The following is a 24285-nucleotide window of genomic DNA, read 5'->3' on the forward strand; positions in this document are numbered from 1 at the left end:
AAACTTTAAGGGATGGCCCCTTGGATGAAGAGGGACGGGAGCGGACCCTAAATGTCTCAGCAGGTGTATTGCCCAGGGGATATTGTGTATGGAGGGAGGGGAGTGAAAAGGTTTTTATGAAGCCAATACAGTTAGTTATGTGACTCGATGAATTTAAAGTTGGAATCACTTGGGTTGGTGTTAATGGTGAGTCACTGGTGAGAAACAGAAACTTCTCATGCTCGAGTGACGACATGGAGCTTCTGAGCTGGGACTGATGCAAAGGGGTCAAGGACAAGGGATGACAGGACAAAAGAAAACCGACGGTTGGAAAGATCACAGGTCACACTCGGGTCTGAGGCGAGGTTGGAGGACAGTGACGGAACAGGAGCAGCGCTCGGATGGCTGGTGATGGTCACAGAAGGATGTCTGTGAGCTCAGGGCTCCTGGGCGGCTGCCGGCTCTCAGAGGGTGTGGGAGCAGAGCAGGTGCTAAGGCGACACAGAGCTGAAGGCTGCCGGCCCGCAGCTCGCAGAGCCCGGGGACGGCAAGACAGGCTGGAGCCAGACGTCACAGGCCTCAAGGAGTGTGTGTGAGTGAATGAATGACCCAGAGGTTGGAGGAAGGTGGCTGATAGAAGACAGGTGGCGGTGGGGTCCTTGGAGACAAAAGCTGGTTGGGGGAAGCTTAGCTCAAGGGTCAGTCAGTAGGTGACCATGAAGGAGGCACAGACTGCCTGTCCTACCACAGGTGTGAGTAGAGGGGATGGGCGGTGGGAAGGAGGAAGCTCCCTCTTGGATGAGGAGTGCTCAAGGAAAACTCTGAGGCTCTAGGGCATCAAGTAACAGCACGGGTATTCTACAAGGCACAGAGGAAGGCGGGGGAGCTAATGAGCTAATGAGCTCTTTAGGGCCCCTGGAATGGTTGATTCAATGTGGGCCAACAGGTTTAGGAATCAGGGCATCAGAATATAAGATGGAAGGAAGGAACCATCCATGTGGAGCTTCCAGGGGAAGGCCCCGCTGTAGCCCTGCTGCCAGGAGGTGAGACAGTGAGACGGTTGAGGCTGTTCTGGAGGGGCTGGGAGACCATGCTCCCGGCTGCTGGACTCCACATAGTCATTCATGCCCCAGCCCCACCATCAACTACCCCACGACCTTCCAAAAGTTACCCACACTCACCAAGCCTTTATTTTGTCCCTTCAAGAATGAGAGTAATCATTGTATTTATCTCATGGGGTTATTTTGAGGGGTAAATTAAATATTGCATTTTAAACAGGAAGCATTTGTTACTGAAACACAGCAAGTATGCAACAAACGATGGCTATAATGACTCATACCACAGATGGCTTAAATACATACATCCATTTTAAAGAAGCAGATCTTCACAATATTGTAAATTCTAAGTCTTTGCAAGACATGTTGAGCATATGGACAGTCTCTCAACACACAGACAGAGCCTTCTTATGTAGATACAAGCAGAGATCCTAGTTTAAAAAAAAAACACACAACTAACTCCATGCTATTCATGGTTTCTCTCACACAAAATCAAATACAGAAATTCATACCTTGAATTTCTTAAAAGGCAAACTTGTTTCTGACCTCTACAGGGAGATACTAAAGTTGGTATTGTCTTTGGGTTTATGCTTATGTCTTTTTTTTTTTTTAAGATTTTATTTATTTATTTATTTATTTATTTATTTATTTATTTATTTATTCATGAGAGAGACAGAGAGAGAGAGAGCTGCAGAGACATAGGCAGAGGGAGAGGTAGGCTTCCCACAGGGAGCCCGATGTGGGACTCGATCCCGGAACTCAGGGATCACACCTTGAGCCGAAGGCAGATATTCAACCACTGAGCCACGCAGGTGTTCCACGTCTTACTTTTAAAACAAGATTCAACTTTATCAGATAAGAACAATTAAGGACCATTTATCTCCAGTCTAATCATAAAGGTATTGAGCCTACGTCTATTAGATATTCAAAGTTACCCTCTACCCCCCCCCCACAGGTTTGTTTGTGGACTATTTCATAAAGCTGCCCCTACCTCCACATTTCTTCCCCACTTGTACTTAAAAGGTACAAACCCCACCTTGCTCACTGTTCCCTTCTCCACAGTATATCCTCCCATTTTGCAGGAAGAATCACTGGAGACGAGGCCTGCGCGTGTAGATCTAATGCAAACAGATCTATGTACATGTGAGGATGTGGGGTAAGGATTCGGGGCATATCCCCATATTCATTTTTCTCATGCTTCATAAGAAGGCCTTCCCTACCATTGATTTCCCAACATTTTTCTTATATAGACTTCACTTTTTGATGGTTCAGGTGTTTGTTTCCTTTGGGGGGTTTTAATATATGGAGATAATCACGGAAACAAAGCTATCATTTGGGCTAAGAAATTGCTGTCATCTACATAATCTTAAAGGGAGTTGTAGTATTTTATGGTGAACCACTTCCTTGCCTGACCTCTTTTACTGCCTGTGATAGTAATTTCACTGAGCGAATTTGTGATAGTCTGCTGGTCACTGGAGCATTTTGAAACCAAGCGACTGAGGCAGTAAACAACAGAGGAACTGAAAGTAATCTCTTGCCCACTAGAGACCCACTCGGCTGCCATAGCTCCTGTAGAGACTCTTTCAATCCTGGCTTCTTCCCATCTTTAAAGTCTTGGCTACTGGGGCACCTGGGTGGCTCAGTGGTTGAGCATCTGCCTTCGGCTCAGGTCGTGATCCCGGGGTCCTGGGATCGAGTCCCGCATCAGGCTCTCTGCATGGAGCCTGCTTCTCTCTCTGCCTATGTCTCTGCCTCTCTGTGTCTTTCATGAATAAATAAATACAATCTTAAAAAAAAAGTCTTGGCTACCTTCTCAGTTGTAACTGGGTAGGGCTTGGGGAATTGGAGAGAACCCTGGTGGTACTACCTGCAAGAAGCTATACTCCAAAGACTCAGGAGAATCCCCTGATTTTCCCCTAACCATTTCCCACCAGTTCAGTATTTCTCCAACTTTCCTCTTCCCCACATCACCTTCAAGATTTGTACCTTTTCTGTGTACCAGCTATACCATTTTTTACGAAATCTCTTTCTCTGTTATTTGTGCCCCCCTCCCGGCCCAACCTTAACCAAAGATCTGCAGGGTAGGGAAAGCTGGGACCTCCTGAGTCCCCCATATCTCTCCTCAGATTCTATCACAGCCACAGAAACTCGCACACACAAGGGGAGGGCTCTGTAAATAGTGGCAGATTGAGACACGCATAATGACCTTCCCCTTCCTCCTTTTACCTGGTGTTAGTTGCAAATGCCCTGACATGGCGGGGGGCGGGGGGGGGGGTTGCTGGTGTTAGGACTGGTAATCTATGAACTCACAGGAGTCTCATTTCTTGATAATCTGAAAAGATAGTTGATCTTCGATTTATTTATGTTGAACTATGCTAAGAAGTGTATAATGGCCTCGTTTGGGTGCCTCCCATCTACTCCTTCCAAATTTACACATACATACGACACACACACACACACACACACACACACAACTTTTTAAATGGTCACAGCAATTTTTCTTTTTAAGATGTGAGACTGGGACACCTGGGTGGCTCAGTGGTTGAGCATCTGCCTTTGGCTCAGGTCATGATCAGGGGTCCTAGGATTGAGATCTGCATCAGGCTCCCTGCATGGAGCCTGCTTCTCCGTCTGCTATGTCTCTGCTCTCTCTCTCTCTCTCTGTGTGTGTCTCTTGCGAATAAATAAATAAAAACTTGGGGAAAAAAAAGTGTGAGATTAAGAAGCTTGCTATTAAGACAGGGTGGAGCTGTTCTCCCCTACAGCTCAAACTGTTTGCCTTGGTAATCAACCCAACCTAGTAAACAACCCGAAGCACAAGTTCAGCCTCTTTGTGAGCCAAATTCATCAATTTCAGGCCAAAAATACATGTTCATATTTGCTGACACTATTTAGATAGCTTATGTAACAATCATTGACTCAGCTGGGTAGATGGGCTAACCGTAATTATTATAGCACCTTGGTAGAAAAGATTTTATAATAAGATGGAATTTTAAATTAATACAACTACCTGATGCAGCTTTGCAGAACAACTCGAAAAATCCCCAAGCCACAAACATACTCATGAATGACAGATTTGCATTCTCTACCCACACTCTTTGTCCCCCGGCATTAATAACACTTAGCAAGCCCAGACAGGAGTTTGCCTGCGGGGAAAAGAGACTTAAGTTTCCTTAGCTATGCACACTGATGAACAACTTTACCTAAATGTCATAGAAGTGGTTATGAAACTTATTCTTTATCTCGCAAACACGGCACCCAGTAAAGTGACCTCCCCTCTGCGTAAACTCATGAATGTCCACTGTACTAAGAGCCCAAGACTGTGAAGATTAACTACTGCACTGGAGTATGACTAGCCCAGAGTAGGCACCAAGCAATGGCAACCGTTATCAAACTCAACACACCCAATAGAAAGATGACAATGATAAAGTGGACATTTGCCTGAGCTTGGAGGGGGTCAGGTTGCGGGGAGTGGGCATTGAGAACCTGACCTATGGGCCTTGCAGGGAGACAGAAATTCTGCCCAGGTGCCACTGGGAGACAATGGTGAAAACAGCAGCCAAGCCAGTGCCTCCAGAACATTCTTCTATGCCTTGGGGGTGCTCCAGGGGCACCCTGCCTACTGTTCTTCTTGTCCCTCAGGCTCAAGGTCCTTCCATGGGCAACTGCATGCATAATATCATCCCTTGATCATTTAAGTGAAGGATTCCTCACTGTGTCCCCAAGACTTTGCCAAGCCTCAGGTAAACGGGAAATCTACACCTTTTCCCCACACTTTTCAACAGCCATGGGACATTCATAAACTCCCCTAAGCAGAAGGCAAGGGGCCTTACATTCACAGAAGTGGGGATAAAATTGAAAGAGAAAGCCCTGGCACCTATATTTGGGTAGGATTAAATGGTTGAGAAACTCTTACCAGCGATCATGAGCTTTGGATTCCAGACCTGGCTCTGCTGCCTCTGTTACTAGGCAAGACCCTTTACTTTTCTGAACTGTCTTTCCTCATCTGAAAATACTGTTTCCTCCTAGCTCTTATTTTGTCTGAATTAAAACTTACTTAGATTATTTTCATTTTACCATATTGGCCATTTAACTTAACAAACGTGTGGTTATCGCTGTGCCTCTTTTTCTAAAGCCATCATCCCTTCATAAATTGTACAGGATGTATCTGCTACCACCTTGTTCTAGCAATGGAAGTTTCACGTTTACTTTTTAAAGCACTGAGCTCACTTCTTGGGACAACTCCTAAGCCAGGAACATAATGTGGTATATGCTTTATGTTGAATTAAAATGAATGTGACAAGAAATGAAAAGAAAAATGAAATTCTCAAAACCAGAATAGGATTTACCGCCCCCTGTACCAGAAGAGTTCACACCTGCTTTCTGGTTTTTCTCCTGAAAACATATTTGTGCTAGTTTCATCATGGACTCCAACTTCAGATGCCTCCACCCAGTCCTCTGAGGATCCGGACACCTGACCTTGGCTCCCAATCTCCCCATCCATAAATGAAGCAGGTAGAACCTGGACCATAAAACCCTTTCTAGAAATTTAGGTCCCAATTGGGACCCATTTTAAATTGCACTGTGTAGTGACCAAAATCAACACAATCCCCAAAAGCATGATCTAAGTTGGCTTATGTATTCATGAGTCAGGACTAAGTAATGCCAAATAGTCTCTCCCGAGTTTTCAGTCTCCCAGAACCTCAGGACGCTCCCCCACTCTGTGGTCCTTCTTATCGTGCCAAACTCACTTTGTAGCTTATTCATTCCCTTGTCAGTGTGTCTGGCTTATGCTTCTGTGTTCTGAGCCTGCTGAAACGCCCCCTCTACGGCTTTCCCCCACCCAGCCCCAAGTCCCTGGTACTTGCAATAATCTGTTTCATCCTCTTCTAGGACAGCCTCTTTCTTTCCTTTCTCTTTCTTTCCTTCTTCCTTCCTTTCTTTCTGCTTTTTTTGGACAGAAGATTAACAAAGAAAATTCTAATATATTTAGTATGCAACATGATAATTGGATATATATATGTGTTGTAAAAGGATTCTCCTCAGGGTGCCTGAGTGGCTCAGTTGGTTAAGCCTCTGCCTTCAGCTCAGGTCATGACTTCTGCTGCTCCCCCTGCTTGTCCTCCCTCTCTCTCTGTTGTGCTCTCTCAAATAAATAAAATCTTTTTTTTTTTTTTTCAAAAAAGCCCTTGTCTTAAAAAAAAAAAAAACCTCCCTCTTTGTGTTCATTAACACAGCCATCCCCATCATCACCTCACATATTTATTTTTCCTTTTTAAATTTCCTTTTTTTAATGATGAGAACACATAAGCTCTACTCCTAAATTTTAAGTATCCAATACAGTGTTATCAACTACAGTCACATGTTATACACGAGATCATTGGAACTTATTCATTTTGTAAATGAAAGTTTGTACCTTTTTGCCAGCGTCTTATTTCCCCCACCTCAAAGCCCCTGGCAATCACTTTTCTATTCTGTTTCTATGAGTTTGACTTTTTTTTTTTCCTAATTCCACACATGAGCGATACCATGCCATATTTGTCTTTCTCTTGTGGCTTATTTTGCTTAGCATACATGATACCCTCTGGCTCCATCCATGTTGTCCCAAATGGCAAGAATCTTATTTTTATGGTTGCATGATATTCCACAGTGTGTATGTGTGTGTATACACACACTCTACCTTCTTTATGACTTAGTGACAGATAAGGCTAGGCAGGGAAAGATAAGGGAAAGGCCCCAGGGTTGGGCTCCCATAAATCCCAAGGACACTGAGATGCAACACAGATAAGGCAATAAAAACAGATAAGGAAGTACTTCTGGCCCCTGCCTCCAAAATACTAGGAAGTATCTTCCCATCACGTAATCACCAAGACTCAAACCATAATCTCAAGGCCATCAACTCCTTACTCAGGTTTTCTATAAAAGGCCAGCCAAAAAAGCCCTCAGCAGCAACCCTGTCCCGACCCCTCTCACTTCTGACAGCCTTCTCTGTATCTTTACTTAATAAACTCCTGTAGCTTTACACACTCTCCTTTGTCCACGAGATTCATTCTTCGACTGGACGAGGCAAGGACCAAGCTCTCCGGCTCCGTTCGTCCATTCATCTGTTGGTGGACACTTGAGTTGCTTCTAGATCTTGGCTGTTATGAATAATGCTGCAGTGAGCATAGGAGTGCATATGTCTTTTCGAATTAGTGTTTTCATTTCCTTTGGTTAAAATACCCAGTAGTGGAATTACTGGCTCCTAGAGTTCCGTTTTTAGCTTTTTGAGTAACCTCCATACTGTTTTCCACTGTACCAGTTTACGTCCCCACCGGCAGTGAAGGAGGGCTCTTTTTCTCCACATCTTCTCCACGTTTGTTGTTTCTGAGTTTAGCCACTCCGATAGGTGTCAGGTGGTGGTGCGGTTTTGATTTGCATTTCCACCATGATTCAGGACAATGTTTCTTCAAGAGGGGTCCCCGACTGGTGTGTGATAAAAACTGTAGATTCCAAGCACCCAAGGTACACTCCCTGATTCAGAATTCAGAATGGGGGGGGGGGGGTTGAGGCCCCCCCAAGCTTCCCTGATGATTCTAAGCATAATAGTTTGAAATTCACTGCTCCTTCACCAATTCCTTTTGGGTTTAATTTTTAAGGCTACAGGTAGCCTTAGAGACTTTTGCCAGGAGTATAAGAGGAAAAAAGGAAAAAAACGGGGCAGAGGGAGGACACTCAAAACTCTACCGCGGCACGTGGCAGCGCGGGAGATGCGGCCCATCACGCGGGTCCCTATCTCCAGGCACCGCTGGAGAGAGGAGCAGTCCCCGCCGCCCACGCCCAGGTCCCCCGAAACCACTGGAAAGTCGGGGAGCCAGTCGTCCAGGCCACAACCGTGGGGGTCACCAAACCCGGGAAGGGACGGACACCCCTTCCGAGCAACGCAGACACCGAAGCTCCAGAGCGCGCCCCAACGCGGGGGGTCCAGGCGGCCTCCCGTTACCATTGGCAACGGCGGCCGGCTCCCTAGTCGGCGTGGCGCGGGTAGGCGGGACTTCCGGCCTCTGGATGCCAGTGCGCATGCGGCGGTCGGCAGGTCACACGGAGCTTCCTGTCGCGTGATCTTGAGGACCAATAAAAATGCATCATTTCGGATCACGTGCCTCCGTTCCCATTAGCAACCGGAGGCTTCTAAACAAGCTGCCCTCCCGCCGCATCTTCTGCGGCCCAACCGCCCTCGGCGACCCCGGGCTCGGTGGATCTCCGCCTGGCCTCTCCCGCTCCCCTGGGCTGCGACTCCCGCCGCCGCCATGGTAAGTAGCGGGCCGGGCGCCGCCGCGCGCGGAGGAGGCTCCGACCTGGGGCCGTGGGAGGGCGTGGCTGCAGCCGGGCGGAGCCCGTCCTGGGCCGTCCTGGCCGGCCGCAGCCCCTCCGGCTCCTAGCAGCCTCTCCCCGCCGCGTCGTGTCGTTCCTCGCTCCTGCCTGGGCCGGCCGGCCCGAGTCTCACCTCGAAGATGGCTGGTGGAGGGAGCTGGAGGGAACGGCCACCGGCAGAAGGCGCAGGGCGGAATTCTCATTCCGTTCCGAAAACTCCCAAGTTTTTACACACACACACACACACACACCCTTTGGCAGCATGAACAGTTACGTATCATAACGGATTGAGGAGGGAGAACGTGATGGAATCCGGCTGTCAGATGCGAGGGCGACTATAAAAATCCACGCCAGCCGCTTTACAGCCCAAGAAACTTGGGCGATCCTTCTTTTGTTTTGACCTGTTCCGAAAAGGCCAGTTGTCCCATATGCTAAAACGTCTCCGTTCATCGTTCCAGCAGATGTAGAATGGCAGCTTAAATAGCAGCCCCACTTAACCAGTGCATAGTGTTCAGAAGAAGGACTGAAGCCAGAGTTGGGGGCACCACTGACATGGGCCACTGAAATACATCGGCAATGAAACGAATGGAACATTGTGGGTCAGCTGTATTAAAAAATGTATATATTTTTTAAATAAATAAAAGCTCTCAGGTGATCATTTTTTTAAAAAGGAAAGAAAGAAAAGGCGCAGTTGGTTGAGCATCTGCCTTCAGCTCGGGTCATGATCTTGGGGTCCTGGGATTGAACCCCACATTAGGCTCCCTGCTCAGTGGGGAGCCTTCTTCTCTTCTCCCTCTGCTGCTCTCCCCCCCCACCCCCACCCTTGTGCTTTCTTTCTCTGTCAAATAAATCAATAAACTATTTTTTAAAAAAGAAAAAAGTTACTGGGGAGCTTTGCAAAAGCAATTTGAGTTGCATATGGGTTTAAGGAGTAGGAGATAGCATGAGGATAGGAAAGGTGGAAGGGGCCTGGAGAAACACTGGGATAGCTAGAGGGATTCTCAAGTTTGAGGTGGTTTTTGTTTTGTTTTGTTTGCAAGAATGAGGTTTATATATATGCTCTTCCCTATAGTCTGAAGGAAGAAGAAACTTGTAGAATGTTGAGAGGGGAGAATAATTGGTTAGTCAAGTCCTCCAGGAGTTTGGAAGAGAACCCATTAAGGCCCAATGAAGAAGAAGTGACCTTTGAAAGGAGGTCTTTAAGTTCATTTGTCGGCAGGTGTCTGTTGCTTGTGAGGCACTGTGCTTAGTACTGGGAACAGGGTACCTCAGGGAACCAGGTGGGCAAGGCCCTGGCCTTTAGAGACATATGTCCTAAGGAAATTGAGACTGCAGGGAGGAAGTGTGTGGATGCAGAAAAGCCCCCAAGAACATCTTGGGAGCTGAAGGAGATCAGGCCCAGTGGCCTTACTGTTGGCAGTTGTGTTAGTGTTGGTGTTGAGACAACCCAACCCCATGCACCCATAGTGACAAGCCTGAAAAAAAGAGGCTTGGAAGCTAGACCTAGTCTCCCATTGGAAGCCCATAAGATATGATAGATCATTATTCTTAAAATAAAGATCATTCCTGACTCATTTAGTCCCTGCATTAGGTGTTCAGTTGTATAACATCCTTTTCAGCATAGCTATAAGATGAAAACTTCATTAATCTCTAGCTCGTAGTTGTCAAGCTCTCATCTGGTTTAAAATAAAGACCCAATTAACAACTATTTCAAAACCAAATATATTTTTTAAAGCTGTATCAGCTAGGATAAGGTTAAGTTGGTGTAGTAGATATCCAAAAAACAGTGGCTTAAAGAATACAGAAGGGAAAAAAAAAAAAAAAAAAAGAATACAGAAGGGTATTTCTCTCAGTTAACGGCCATCTCTCTACTCATCTGAAGTCTGTAGGTCAATGCTGCTCCACAGAATCAGTCAGGGATATAGATCCCTTTCATCCTGCTGTCGAACCCTTAGGGAATTATCCTCTTCAAGGTTCAGCAAAGTTACCACCCCTCCAGGTAACAGAGAAATAGGTGTGACAAAGACATGGCCACATCCTAAGGCTCAGGCTTTGGAGATGGCCCACATCTCTTCTGCTCACATCCATTACTGATCAGTAGTCATGTGGCCACACCTAGCTGCAGGAAGGGCTGGGAAGTATGGTTGGGCAGCCATATAACTGGGAAGAAGGGAAGAACAGAATCTGGTGAACATCTAGCAGTCACTACCACTGGACATCTTGTATATTTTCATTGTTAGTTGCTTCATCACATCTTAAAGACTAACGATTATTTCTCTCTCTTTTAGGCAGAGTTGGGCCTAAATGAGCACCATCAAAATGAAGTTATCAATTACATGCGATTTGCTCGTTCAAAAAGAGGCCTGAGACTCAAAACTGTAGATTCCTGCTTCCAAGACCTCAAGGAGAGCAGGTATCAGAGGAGTCTAAGGACACCCAAGGGGAAACATGCATCCTTTCTGGGAGCTGTAATGGGGATGCTGTAGCAGAGCCCATACAAACTGTTGCTGGGATTATCCTGATCAGTTACTCACTGAGAGTAGCCACATCACACCTCATGAATAGGTGAAATTCAAGAAATTGGATTATTGTGGTGGGAGCAATCTATTACCAAACATACACATATGAGAATTATGAGATTGCAGAGTTTCAGAAGAGCTGTCCAGAAGTAGTGAAGTACATGTACGTTAATGATTGGCTTGATGTATTAAAGATCCTAGAACTTTAATTACCTGAGTTATTAGTTAAAGGATTAGAGCCATAAGGCATGGCTTTTAGTGAGAGAATCCCTACAGTTCATATTGAAGAAATCATAGCGGTGGGGGGGGGGGGGAACAGTAGAAAACCATGAAAAGCCATAACTAACAAATTGTTAGTAGATAACTAGTTTGGTTGAACCAGTCATAGAGTATAATTAAAGTCTGTAGAAAACGCAAAATACATGTTTAATCTAGAGAAAAATAGGGGAAACAAGAAAAGAAAATGACTAATCAAGAGACATCAGATTATTTGGGGATCAGACTTTGGCACAGTTAAATGGACAAGGCCTCCAGGTGAGCTACAAGTGTCATAAAGCCATCCATGGCACTCAGTAGCAGACACTGTCAGCTGTCCACTGTTATCTGTTCAACCCACTAATGTAATTTGGTCAGCTGGTTTCCCCAGATGAAAGCAGCAGGTTCACTGGCCCAACTGTAAATCAGAGAAGGTACTTCAGTGCTTACTTTATACACTGAGTACCTTAAATGTTCATAAACTTGTGTTGCAAAAAAAAAAAGTTCTAAGGAGATTTGGTATGTTCTATTAAAGAATATAGGAAGATTGGGCAGCCTGGGTGGCTCAGCAGTTTAGCGCCGCCTTTAGCCCAGGGCGTGATCCTGGAGACCCAGGATCGAGTTCCACGTCGGGCTCCCTGCATGGAGCCTGCTTCTCCCTCTGCCTGTGTCTCTCCCCCCGCCCCCCTCTATCTGTGTGTGTGTGTGTCTCTAATGAATAAATAAAATCTTAAAAAACATACAAGAAGATTGTTAATATATCGAATAAGGATTTTCATAAAAAATAGTTAAGTTTTGATTTTTTTTTTAGACTGGTTAAAATCTAGTTAAATGAAACTCTGAAGAGTAGTAAATCAAATACTATCTACTTGAGACTAACTCTGATAAGACTTTGTCGCCCTTCTCTTCATCATCGTCCTTTTGGAAGAAGAGAAGCCAGGGCTGGGGCCCATTGGTCCTCACCCCCTGAGCAGCTGGGGGCAGGTGGGGCGAGGAGAGGCTTTCTCCCTGTCAAACTGCCCTTGAAAGTAGATGCCGTGCACAGACGCTTTCCCAGGATTCAGCAGTTGGGCCTGTTGCTGAGATTGCTGGAAATGATTGTGGGGCTGAGTCACGCCCTGCGGGATGAGAGATGTGTCACCTCCCCACTCTGAGCCTACATTCCCAATTGTCACATGAGAGGGTGGAAGAAGATGACTCTGAAGTTCCCACCCGACTCAAATGTTCTGTGGGAGACTGGGTTTTAATGCTATTGTTGATGATGATGAGTTGACAGTGCTCAGAGGAACTTGAACTAAGTCCATTTCTTTTTCATTTGGGCCTTAGTGCTAACATCTAATTACCACTGATTTTCTTATAGCCACTTGACTCTCACATGAATAGTTCATACAATTATTGAAATGCTAAACAAATAAAAGAAAGAAAGGAGAAATAATACCTTCCAGGTAACTTTTGAAACTACTAAATATGGTAAGAGTAATTGTAGTAGAAATTCAAGTAAAAAAAAAAATTAAACTGAAAAACTTAAGAAAAAAGTCAAAAGTTTGGAAGTTTGGGAGGACTATTTCTGAGCATGTACCTGTTTTTAGAGAATGTGCACTCCCACCATTTGCTCATTTCACTAGACATCAAAAATCACCTGAGCTTCAACAAATATTAGCTGAGCTTAAATTATTTTTGGTATATTTTATTAATAAAGAAGATAATTCCCCGAGATATTTTTTTAATATTTTATTTATTTATTCATGAGAGACACAGAGAGAGAGAGAGGCAGAGACACAGGCCGAAGGAGAAGCAGGCTCCATGCAGCGAGCCCGACATGGGACTCAATCCTGGGTCTCCAGGATCAGGCTCTGGGCTGAAGGCAGCGCTAAACCGCTGAGCCACCCAGGCTGCCCCCAGAGAGATTTTTCACTCTAAACCCTTAAGCCCTCAGATGACGTGAATGTGGGTTTTCTTAGTTTTGTTTTTATTTTGTCAATGGTCGGGGTTGTTTATCCAGAAGTCTGGGACTGTGGTTGTTTTTCAGGCTAGTGGAGGAGACCTTCACCGTAGATGAGGTCTCCGAGGTCCTGAGTGGGCTGCAGGCTGTGGTCTACAGTGAGGTGGAGTCTGAACTCATCAACACGGCCCACACCAACGTGCTACTTCTGCGGCAGCTTTTCTCACAGGCCGAGAAGTGGTACCTCAAGCTACAGACAGATATCTCTGAACTCGAAAACAGGTACTCACATTCGTACCTGCAGTTAGGACGAGAGAGGCCCAGGCATGATCTCAAAAGTTAGTGAGTGTCTCTGCCGCTTCTTTTCCTACAACTGGGGTATGAGAAGGTTTGGGGAGGTCGGTAGCAAAGCATCTGATCACTGAATGAGCTCTTAGGTGCTACTCAGCGACCTCTTCAAAATTCTGTTTTCTCCCGTTGTCAGGTGTTATAGATGCATTTGAGATCCATGAAATTCCTCATAGGCTATTATTATTCCTGCCCATTTCTTGGTCAGCCTGATTATATTATAATGAATCTTTAGAGATACAGGTCAACAAAGAATGAAGAGTAGGAAGCAAATGAAAATTTAATTCAAATGCCATCGATTCAGACCAGGAGGATAGGAATTTTATTTCTCAATAATTACATTTTAAATTATACACTTACCTTTAAAATAAGAAATGTAAAAAACGATTATAATCTAGACAGTATCAAAGAGCTCATTAATTTAAAAAAAAAAGTAAAATGAAATTAAAGCTTAGTCTAAGAGAAACCGGGCCAGAAACCAGGGAAGCTTGACATAGCCTTGAAATAGAGCGCAGCATGCTGGCCCAGGCAGAGGGAGCTGAACAGCACAAGGTGGCAGGAAAACCAGTTTACTCCACCCGCTGCCCAGAAAACTTTGAGAAACAGACCCAGGAAGCTTAGGAGAGTGGTTACTGCCACTCCCTCTACGGGCTTTTGTGTAGTCAGTTCCCATGGACCTTTGCAGGGAAAAGGGACTATAATCGGGTGGTTGGGTCCCCGCATTTCTTCCTTCAAAGTAGATCATATTCTTTTTCAGCAGCCATGATACTCTTTTTCATAGATAACCTGAACAAATTCAATTTTCTGAGGCCACTCTATTAAAACCAGTTTGCCTCTCTTGAACATCCACTAGCTAATGATGGATGTATATTATGTCATAGAGCAATCTGTCTCTTACACTTCAAAAATACAGAGTTGATGACAAATTTCAGACATATTTCTATGGACACCGTAGTTTAGCTCTAACAATTATATTGCATTCAGTAGGTGCAAGGTACTAGGTGCTGTAGAATATTTAAATTTGGTCCCTGTGGTCAGGATTCCAGGCCATCAGTAACTAAGTACCATTTCTGAGATGGTGAGGTTTCCTTCCTTGTGCTCTGTCCTCCCTGCCATGTTGTAGTAGATCACTACCAGTGACCTTATTCTTGAGAGTGTGTGTGTGTGTGTGTGTGTGTGTGTGTGTGTGTGTGTGTGGTGTGTGGTACAGATCTGTTCTAATGAATTTTTTTTCATATTTTTCAAGAGAATTATTAGAACAAGTTGCAGAATTTGAAAAAGCAGAATTTACATCTTCAAATAAAAAGGTAAATTTTGGTCATTCTAAGTCCATATCTTAATAGCCAGTATTTAAAATCCTCAAGTTGCCAAGAGGATTCAGAGGTAAAATGAAAAGAGGTAAAGTCAAGGAAAGACATTCAATTCAAGAGCAGAATTCAGTAATTACCTCATATTTTCAGGCAAAAAAGAAAAACTGTGGAAGGAACTGAAAAAATGCTTCTGTCTCCTCACTTGCTCATGCACACGTGCTCTCTCACTCTTCTCTCTTTCTCTCTCTCTCTCTCTTTCTCTCTCTCTCTCTCTCTCTCTCTCTCTCTCACACACACACACACACACACACACAGAATCCCCATAGTTCATCCCACTCCCTGCCATATAAACTCTTTACTCAGATGATGCACAGCATGGGCATCCATCCTGGCCTGGTCTCTCCCACTCTGTGACCTTGAGCGGGTTGCCAGAGACAGCCAAGCCTTGTTTGCCTCATCTGTCAAATGGAGACAATCCTAGTGGTGACTAGTGACCTGCTTCTCTTTTTAATCATTCTCCTTATTTGTGGTCACCACTTAACATGGCATCATGTAGACGCACCACAAACGCTCCCTGGTGTCAGAGAGAAAAATGATGCTGAGTCCACATACACATACAAAACATTTTTCCAGTTATTCCTTTGGAATGTATTTCTAGCTAAGAAGTGTCTGGGTCAGAGGGCATGGATTCACCTGTTTTAACACATATCACTGAACTGCTAGAGTATTTTGCCTAGCCAAGCTCCTCTTCACCTGCAGTGTAGCCTCACTGGCAGCTTTCCCTGGCTCAGGTTCATGAGGAAGTCTGTTTCACACCCCATACATTAAAATTCCTGTCCCTAGAGGCTGGGATCTAGATCTGCTCTGGCTTCGAGCACCTTGCCTCCTGCCTCTGTTCCCTCCTTTCCCTTCCATCTGAATTTATTTAAAAAGACATGGGAGGATGGATTCACTTGCATCTCTAATTTGTTTGGAGGTACTATGGGCCAGGCACTGTCCTAGTCCCTGGGGCATTGCAGAGAACCCAACGCCAGAAGTGCCCCCATGGAGCTGGCATCCCAGTGGATATGCTTTCACACAGTGTTTTCTACTTAGAAAGTACAAGTGTTGAGTGATAATGTGTGTTTTCTTCTGTGGTGAATTTGGTTTGGTTTCTTTATTTTGTGTCAGCCCATCATAGATACCATGAAGCCAAAACTTGTTCCACTTAACGACGGTGGAACCACGGAACTCCTGAACAAGGTAAACGTTGTGCTTGTTGTGAGAAAGGCAGACCCTCTAACTTAGCCCTCTCATGGCCTGCACAGCCGGAGGGTGGAGAAATTGAGGTAGGAGGTGGCCGATTCAGGCTTTGGCCCGCCAAGGCTAATCAGTCCACGGTAGTCCTTTTACTCTGTGGTTCCCATGGACCAAAAAGAGGGCACCCACCTTCCAGAAAGTCTGAAGCCAGTCTTAATTGCATTGTTTCATGGTGACAGGAAGGGCATGGTGTTTTGGACAGTGTTTATTGCTGGCTATTTGAAGTTTATGATCTAAGATAGCAGTGATAGAGTTTTTTATTAGATTTATAAAGATTAACTACCCATATGCACATATTTTTCATGACTCCTGTATTCTCAACATTGTGCTAGATGTTACTAGATTAAAAAAAAAAAAAGCAGTGTAATGCTTAGCTTTTTGTCTCAAAAGCCTTATAGTCTCGTTGAGAAGGGAGAATTAATATTCTGGAAACAGGGGAATTCCAACCCGTGTGCCCCAGGGTGGCAGAGAAGACACCCTTCCGCATGGATATGAGTGACTGAGGACAGACTTTGAGGGAAGGTGGTCCCTGACCTGGGCTGAAGGCTAAAGACATTTAATTGTCAGAGGAAAGAAGAGGGGCATGGCAGACAGGGGAATGGCATGGGCAGCAGTGAGAGGCAGAAGGCTGGTGTGATTTGGCATGGAGTGCAGTGCTGTCTGACTGGGCTGATATGTGTGTTGGAGCCATAGAGAGGAAGAGGACTGGGCTCAAAGCTGACTCTTATTAAGGAGCTGCTTGGAGCAAAGGCCTTTGGCCTCAGCTCAGACAGAAGCATCTAGGGGCTCGGGCATAGAGTGTGGCACTGATAAAGACCCATGTTGGGGATAAGTACAGGTGGTATGTTGTGTCAGCCCAGAAAAGACCCAAGAGTTGCAAGACCAGCTAGATGAGAGGTGGCAGGGGAGGGAGACTGAGAAGAAGGCTGAGGAAAGAGGCCTGAAGGGAGCCTGAGAGACCGGAGAAGAGGCTTAGAGTCACAGGTGACTCATAGGTGTGGGGGCAGTGGGCTGGACGGGACCAGGACAGCACCGGCCACTAGGGAATGCAGGTGTCTGAGCTGTTGTTATGTCATTTAAATTTAATTTTACAATTAAATTTTTGAGTGAAACACTTCCAAGTATTAAAAACACTGTAGTTAAAATAATAAACCTCGAATTTACTCACAAAGGAAATTTCAAGACTTCAGGAAGAGAACGAGAAATTGAAGTCAAGGCTGAAGACCATTGAAATACAGGTAACTGAGAAATACTTTAACAAAATTATTGAAAGAGTTGCTTACAGACTGAATACTGAATGTATTTTGTTTAAATCTGTTTATAGGCAACGCAAGCATTAGATGAGAAGTCAAAGCTAGAAAGAGCACTACAGGATTTACAGCTTGACCAAGGAAATACAAAGGTGAAAGAAGTTTTGAATGTAGTCGATAATACTGTAAGAATTTTGTGATGGTGGGTAACTGCACTCATCACAGGGATCCCTTTGTATGGCACAGAAATACAGTCACTATGATGGACACCTGAAAATGATAGGGTGTGGCATGTCAATTATATTTCAAGTTTTTTTAAAAAGTGGAATAAGTTTTAGCTATCTTTTTCATGTTTTTCAAGTAAAATAAAGGTATAAACTTGAAGTGTTGGGGCACCTGGGTGTCTCAGACGGTTGGGTGTCCAACTCTTGATCTCGCTCAGGTCTTGATCTCAGGGTCATGAGTTCAAGGCCTGCATTGGGCTCTGCGTTGGAGAGCCCTCGTGGAGCTACTTTAAAAAAAAAGAAAAAGGAGAAGAAGTCTTAATTACTGTTCATTATGCCCCTCGTCTTTGCCCCTCCCTGAGAGGGATGCCACTGTTGGCCATCTAATCCCCCTCCAGGAAAGGCCAGGGAGGGGGGCGGCTACAGGGGCAGGTAGACAGCTCACATGCTTCACCTGTCCCAAGAGACCACTAGCACATAAGATGTTCTGAAGTTTAACTGTTTTCAAGTTCTTACCCCTTTGGTTTTGACATTCCAATTACAATGGGGGAAAGGAAACGAAGAAAGAAAGAGTTTTTAGCTAATTGGATTTGTGTTCAGTTTTATTATACAGAATTTATTATTAAGTTGGCTTTCAGTGAGTATGACAAAATAGAATGAACTTACCGGCTATGCATCTTCAAATCCACGTACGTCTGGTGGTATTCCTGTAATGCGCTGAAATCCAGGGCTGGGTCGCCAGGCCTGTCTGAGCAGTTGACTGAGTAGCCCTCCACCTGTGGGAAGTTATCATGTCTACAATTCTGTTCCTTGTGGCCTTTCCACTGATGCTAGATACTATGACAGATTTCACATCAGCCAGACTGGAAGAGTGAATTTTCAATGCAGCATTGGCTTTTCTAGTGGTTGTACTGTCATTGCAAATGTCTGTTAAACAGTCCCCAGACTTACTTCATTAGACTTTTATTGTTACATGTTTTTATGGAAAAATTGTATGGAAATTTTTAATATACAAGAGGAGAGGGAATAGTGTAACGCACCCCTGGTACTCATCACTCAGCTTTGCTGATCAGCAAGGCTTAGCCAATCTGGTTTCCTGTTTACCTCTACTTCTCCCTTTCTATCATGGTTTTTTTTTTTTTTTTTTTTTTAGGTTTTATTTATTTATTCATGAGAGAGAGAGAGAGGGAGAGGCAGAGGGAGAAGCAGGCTCCATGCAGGGAGCCTGATGTGGAACTCGATCCCAGGACCCCAGGATCACACATTAAGTCAAAGGCAGATGCTCAACCCCTGAGCTACCCAGGCATCCCCCATCTTGTTTTTTGAAGTAAATCGCAGACATTACATCATTTCATCTATAGGTATTTTTTAAATAGGAGGATAATTCTTAGATGGCTAAAAAAAAAAAAGGAAAATAAATATGATTTTCATTCATACATAAAGGACCATAGATTTATAAAACACAGAGTTACACACTCCAGAAAACAGCTTTATAATTTCTCAAAAGTTAAACAGTTGCAAACATTTTTGGATGACGAATTTGATTTAAAAGCCATTTTGGTCTTTGTTCCAATTTTACTTTTCAGATTTTGGCAAAAGTAAAATGTATACATGCTTTCACTAGCTGCAATGAAGTAAAATCTTTTTAAAAGACCAGATTTTAAAAATAAGTGATGGGCAGCCCTGGTGGCTCAGCGGTTTAGCGCCGCCTTCAGCCCAAGGCCTGATCCTGGGGCCCCGGGATCGACTCCTGAGTCGGGCTCCCTGCATGGAGCCTGCTCCTCCCTCTGCCTGTTTCTTTGCCTCAATCTCTCTTTCTCTCTCTCTCTCATGAAAAAATAAATCTTTAAAAATAAAAAATAAGGAATTTTGTCAGTAGAACTGCTTCATCTTCGTATTTAGCAATTTGACCATTTTCCTATTTAGTATGTATTACTTTTTTCTATTACATATTATCTAGTTAAAAATATGATCTGGCTGTTTTTATTATACTGACAGTGTGTGCAAACATGCATACCACATTAATACAAAAAAAAAAAAAACTTAAAGTTTTACAAACTTACCAAACCATATAATCAGTAAGCAATGATTTGGCTCTCTTAATGTAAATAGTGACTAAGACTAGGTCTATTAAATTTTTTATAACAAATTATATCAGGTTTATTATATTTCCGTCTACATCATTCAGAATTCTTCACTAGAATTTTTTTTTAACCGACTTCAAAAACAAAACTTGTTCGCCGTCCCTACTCTGGGACACACAACCTTGTAAATTTAGGATCTCACCTTTCTCCTATTCCTCTTTGGAATTCCAGCAATTCATAAATGATACCTTACATATTTGGAGATCAGTGACCACTGAGCGTCTGCCGCGTGCAGCACACCATGCAGGACGGCCAGGGGAGAGCGGGGGACGCCAACCCCCTCCCCTCTAGGAGCAGGAGCTTCCCCCAGCTGGCAGGGGAAACCGGGGCGCACAGCGGAACACTTGCTTTCATGTCCCGATGTTGAACCACTGTTGTAAAACAGCTCCTAGCCAGGATGCCAACAAGAAATTATGTCAGTGCATGTATCTTTCATAGGATTTTATAAAAGCTCAAGACTTGAATGACTTGGAAAACACAGTTGCTGCTTTGAAGAGTGAGTTTCAGAAGACACTAAACGACAAGACAGAAAGTCAGAAGTCCCTGGAGGAGAATCTGGCGACAGCCAAGCATGACCTACTCAGGGTTCAAGAACAGCTGAGCATGGCTGAAAAGGTCAGATCTGTGTGTGTGTGTCCACCCAGGTGAGGAACAAGTGTAATTCAGGGACATGTTGGAGGCCAGCTACAGATTTGCCTTATTTTTTTCTCAGGGTATTAGCCAGTACGTGTTCGAGATATATCATTTCTAGGCATTGAGATTCTTCCGTTTTGGGCGAGATCTAGGATAATAAAAATCCCCACTCCTTCCTATGAATGGTAAAAGCCTCCTCCGCGGATAGCTTCCATGAGCTGCCTCGCACCCCCCATGTTGCCCATCCCCCTTACAGCCTGGCACAGGGATGGGTGACTTCTCTTTTTCTATCCCTTGTTCTTAATTTCTATGAAATAACATTAGAAAACTGTGTTCTGCAGTTTAGGGATTAAATTCTCAAGCATATTGGAGCTAAAATGTAACTGAATGAAAAAATCCTCCTCCTAGAGTACTGGCACCACTGGGATATGGGGGAAAGATCATGTTTATTTCACCTAAGAAGTAGTTTACTGTTTCAAACAGATTTCTCATGTCTAGGGCATAATATGTTCCGGTCATATGCTAATGTTGTATTTATATACTGACAGTGTTGCTGTTTTATTGACTTCTCCTTTGAAGGAATGTATTTTTAAAATTTGCATAGCCTTAATTTTGTATAAGTAAATTTTAAAAAGAAATCAGAAAATAATAATAGAAATGAGAAAATAATATAAAATATTAGCAAAATTAGAGCAAAAATGTACACGCTTATGAGATGTGCTACTTCTCTGCACTGTTCCGTAGTAACTGACTGACACTTTTCACTGTGCAGGAATTAGAAAAGAAATTCCAACAAACAGCAGCTTTTCGAAACATGAAAGAGATTCTCACCAGGAAGAATGACCAAATCAAAGACCTGAGGAGAAGACTGGCCAAGTAAGCCTTGCTGACTGTTGGATTTGCCTTGCTGCCAGGTTGACGTGTGTTCTTCATTAAATCTCAGTATGTGTCTGGGGAGATCAGGCCAGTGGGTACTTGCTGTCATTTAGTCTAGAAGCCTGCATTTGAGGAGAACGGAAGAGCTTTGGCCAGGCCTTTTCCATCCTGCCCACGAGGGTTTCAGTTGGGTTCAGCTAGGACTTAGGCACACACAGCTACACTAGGCTCCTCTTAGCAACAGATCCTTTTAAGCAGGATATCAGGAGGGAAGCCCAGCAAACTTATAGGGCATCCCTGGGTATTCTTCCTCAGGAGTGTCCTTGTAGGAGCCTAAGACCTGGTCATCTGGTGCCTGCCCTCAGTGACAATTTAGGTGCTAGAGAATGCGGTCCTTGTGGCTGGGTACCGTAGCCAGCGTGGCTTAGCAGCCCGTGCTCTACATAGAACCAGGTCCCTAGCTGCCTGCTGCCCAGGGAGGGACATGTCCAGTTACAGGAACTCGGCGCACAGTTGAAAGCCTGTAGCAGTGGGCCCACATATTCACCACTCGGCCAGTCTTCCCAGCCCGCATGGACTGTGCTGCTCAGCCTCATTTCTGACCTCCACGGTTTGGTCTGGAAACCCAGCTGCCATTTTACCTTTATGAGGGCTCCAGGGAAACCACAAGGAAGGAAATCTCAGATCCAGTTCGTCTTTAGAGAAGGGGCTTTGTTGACCCAGTCCTCACATAGGCCTTTCAGCACTTCGCATCTGACAACTTGGTTGATGACCGAGTTTCTATTGTCCTGAGCTGTCATGGGTCTAAGTGCCAGATCCAGAGATGTGGAGCCCAAAGGTGTCCTTTGTCCACCCTGCAGCAGGAGTCCCCTTGTAGGTCGTGACCGTCTCTAACTTCCCCACAGGTTTCAAGGAAACTCATTGGGTAACAATGACAGCATCAAAAAGTATCATGATATCATTTATGTTTTTTTTTTAAGATTTTATTTATTTATTCATGAGAGACACAGAGAGAAAGAGAGGCAGAGACACAGGCAGAGGGAGAAGCAGGTTCCCTGTGAGGAGCCTGATGCGGGACTCGATCCCCAGACCCCAGGATCACACCTTGAGCTGAAAGCAGACACTCAACCGCTGACCCACCCAGGTGCCCCTGTTTACAGTCTTAACTGAAGTATTAATCTCTTTCCAGGTACGAACCTGAAGATTAAAACTCAAAGAAGATTTCTTCTGGAAGCTGCCACAACGTGAAAGTACAAGCTGTTTCACACCTCAGGCATGTATTTTGAAGCAGTTTGTTAATCTTCCCTCTCTTTATTTTTCTAATATATAGACTTTGCTTCTAATATTTAGAACTAGACTTCCTATTTCAGTTATGTAATTGAGAAGAGGGGACCTTCTGACTGATTCTGGCCAGCCGTCCTCTGCCGAGCGCTCCAGAGTTTTAGTTTCAATGCAATGAGAATTCTTTATAGTAAAAAAAGATGTTTAGAGTGGGAAGAAGAGCCTTGGCCTTTTACATTAGTAGAAAGAGTGTACACCGTTTCATTAAATGTTAAAGCTAGCATCATCTATTCTTGTGCATTCCCCCAGTGTAAAAATAAAAGCAGTTATTAAAAGATAGTTATTACAAAATAAACCCTATTTTTCAAAACCAGATTCATTTTCTCTGTTTCCTCATAAAAACATATGAATGCACTGAAAGTGTGCATACCAACTTTTATAGGCAGCATTTATATCCATTATAAGGAAAATTAATAGCAAACACGAGGATTTGATTAACTTCCGTCTCTCTAGCTAAATGCTGTAATTACCAGAGGATGGGGGGACATTTTTTGCAGCCAACTTATCATGAATCTGGATCACGGATGAAGAAGTCAGATCCATCCGGTACTTTACAATTGAGAAAGTACCCAGAGTGAGAATAAATATAATCTTTATACTTCCATGTTCCAGAATATTCTCTTAAATTACATGTTAAGGGGCAGCCTGGGTGGCTCAGTGGTTTAGCACCGCCTTCAGCCCAGGGCATGATCCTGGAGACCCGGGATCGAGTCCTACGTTGGGCTCCCTGCGTGGAGCCTGCTTCTCCCTCTGCCTGTGTCTCTGCCTCTCTCTCTCTCTGTCTGTCTGTCTCTCATGAATAAATAAAATCTTTTTAAAAAAAATTACATGTTAAATAACACTTTGGGGTGCTTGGGTCTTTCAGTCGGTTAAGTATATGCCTTCAGCTCAGGTCATGATCCTGGGGTCCTAGGATCGAGCCTCACATTGGGCTCCCTGCTCTGGGGGAGCCTGCCTTTCCTCCCCCCACCCCCCGCCCCACTCATGCTATCTCTCACTATCTTTCTCTCTCTTAAATAACTAAAATTTTTTTTTAAAAAAATAACACTTTAAGATGACTTATATTCAACATAAAATCAGTTATCAGACCTAAGATTCAATTGGTGCAGGTGCATATAAATAAATAAACATAAACGTAAAATGTACCCCATTTTCAAGGGGTACTGATTATATTTCTATTGGTTCTGCTTTTTCTTGAGTGATTTTGGATAAGTCATTAGAAATGAGGCCTCAATCTCTACAGCCATGTAATGCATCGGTATGCCGTAAGGATGAATAAGGTCCACAAAACAGTAATGCATCAGAAAGGACTGACTTTTATCACATCGCTTAGTAACTGTTCGCATTTCCAGAAGCAGAGTGTCACACCCTGAGTGCTGCCTGCTTAGAGAGTTGATCCCACTTGCACAAATGAAGATTTTGTTCACCAGGAAGTGTTTACTGATCAGATGATAAGGCTCATTATTATTTTTGTTCAAGCTTTTAATACTAGCCTTGAATTTGTTGTCTTTCTTAGAGGCTTTATGTTACAATATCAGAGGAACAAGTGATAAAGGGTAAAACAGACAACGTCCCCCCAAAAGGACACAGAAGACAGTCTGAAAAAGATGAAAAGAGTCTGAGGAGGGAGGGGAGATCAAACTAGCCAGCATTTATCACATATCCTCTCCCAAATCCCTCTCACTGCTCAGGTCACTCACTCTCTGTTCCTTCTAGAGCTGTCACCCGCCTAGTTCTTTAGCCCCAGATGGATATTC

At 44.1% G+C, this 24285-nt stretch overlaps 1 protein-coding gene and 1 long non-coding RNA gene across 3 annotated transcripts in view; one reads left to right on the top strand and one right to left on the bottom strand.

Moving 5' to 3' along the window:
- LOC140610438 (uncharacterized) overlaps positions 1-8293 on the bottom strand; it is a 17461-nt gene extending 9168 nt beyond the window's left edge. Inside the window, exons 1-2 of one of the 2 annotated variants that reach the window (XR_012012088.1) lie at positions 4045-8293; positions 1341-1465 (exon numbers count right to left, since the gene is read on the bottom strand). This is a non-coding gene — a long non-coding RNA (uncharacterized lncRNA). Of the gene's footprint in view, positions 1-1340 lie in introns of both variants that reach the window. The other variant, XR_012012087.1, reaches the window with a different exon arrangement.
- Positions 8168-22843, top strand: LZTFL1 (leucine zipper transcription factor like 1). The gene is made up of 10 exons (XM_072786522.1): positions 8168-8326; positions 10676-10800; positions 13191-13385; positions 14698-14758; positions 15932-16003; positions 17233-17298; positions 17385-17462; positions 20117-20293; positions 21084-21187; positions 22377-22843. Exons 1-10 carry the CDS (start codon positions 8324-8326, stop codon positions 22393-22395), a joined length of 900 nt encoding a protein of 299 aa, XP_072642623.1. The 5' UTR covers positions 8168-8323; the 3' UTR covers positions 22396-22843.
- Positions 22844-24285: the final 1442 nt, after the last annotated feature.

Source organism: Canis lupus, chromosome 19 (genome assembly GCF_048164855.1).
Source record: "Canis lupus baileyi chromosome 19, mCanLup2.hap1, whole genome shotgun sequence".
Taxonomy (NCBI): Eukaryota; Metazoa; Chordata; class Mammalia; order Carnivora; family Canidae; genus Canis; species Canis lupus.

What these genes read in the sequence shown, in the direction of transcription:
- LZTFL1 (XM_072786522.1), top strand. An exon ending in CAAGACCTCAAGGAGAGCAG is followed by an intron (nt 10,801 to 13,190) that starts GTATCAGAGGAG and finishes GTTGTTTTTCAG; the next exon opens with GCTAGTGGAGGAGACCTTCA. An exon ending in ATCTCTGAACTCGAAAACAG is followed by an intron (nt 13,386 to 14,697) that starts GTACTCACATTC and finishes ATATTTTTCAAG; the next exon opens with AGAATTATTAGAACAAGTTG.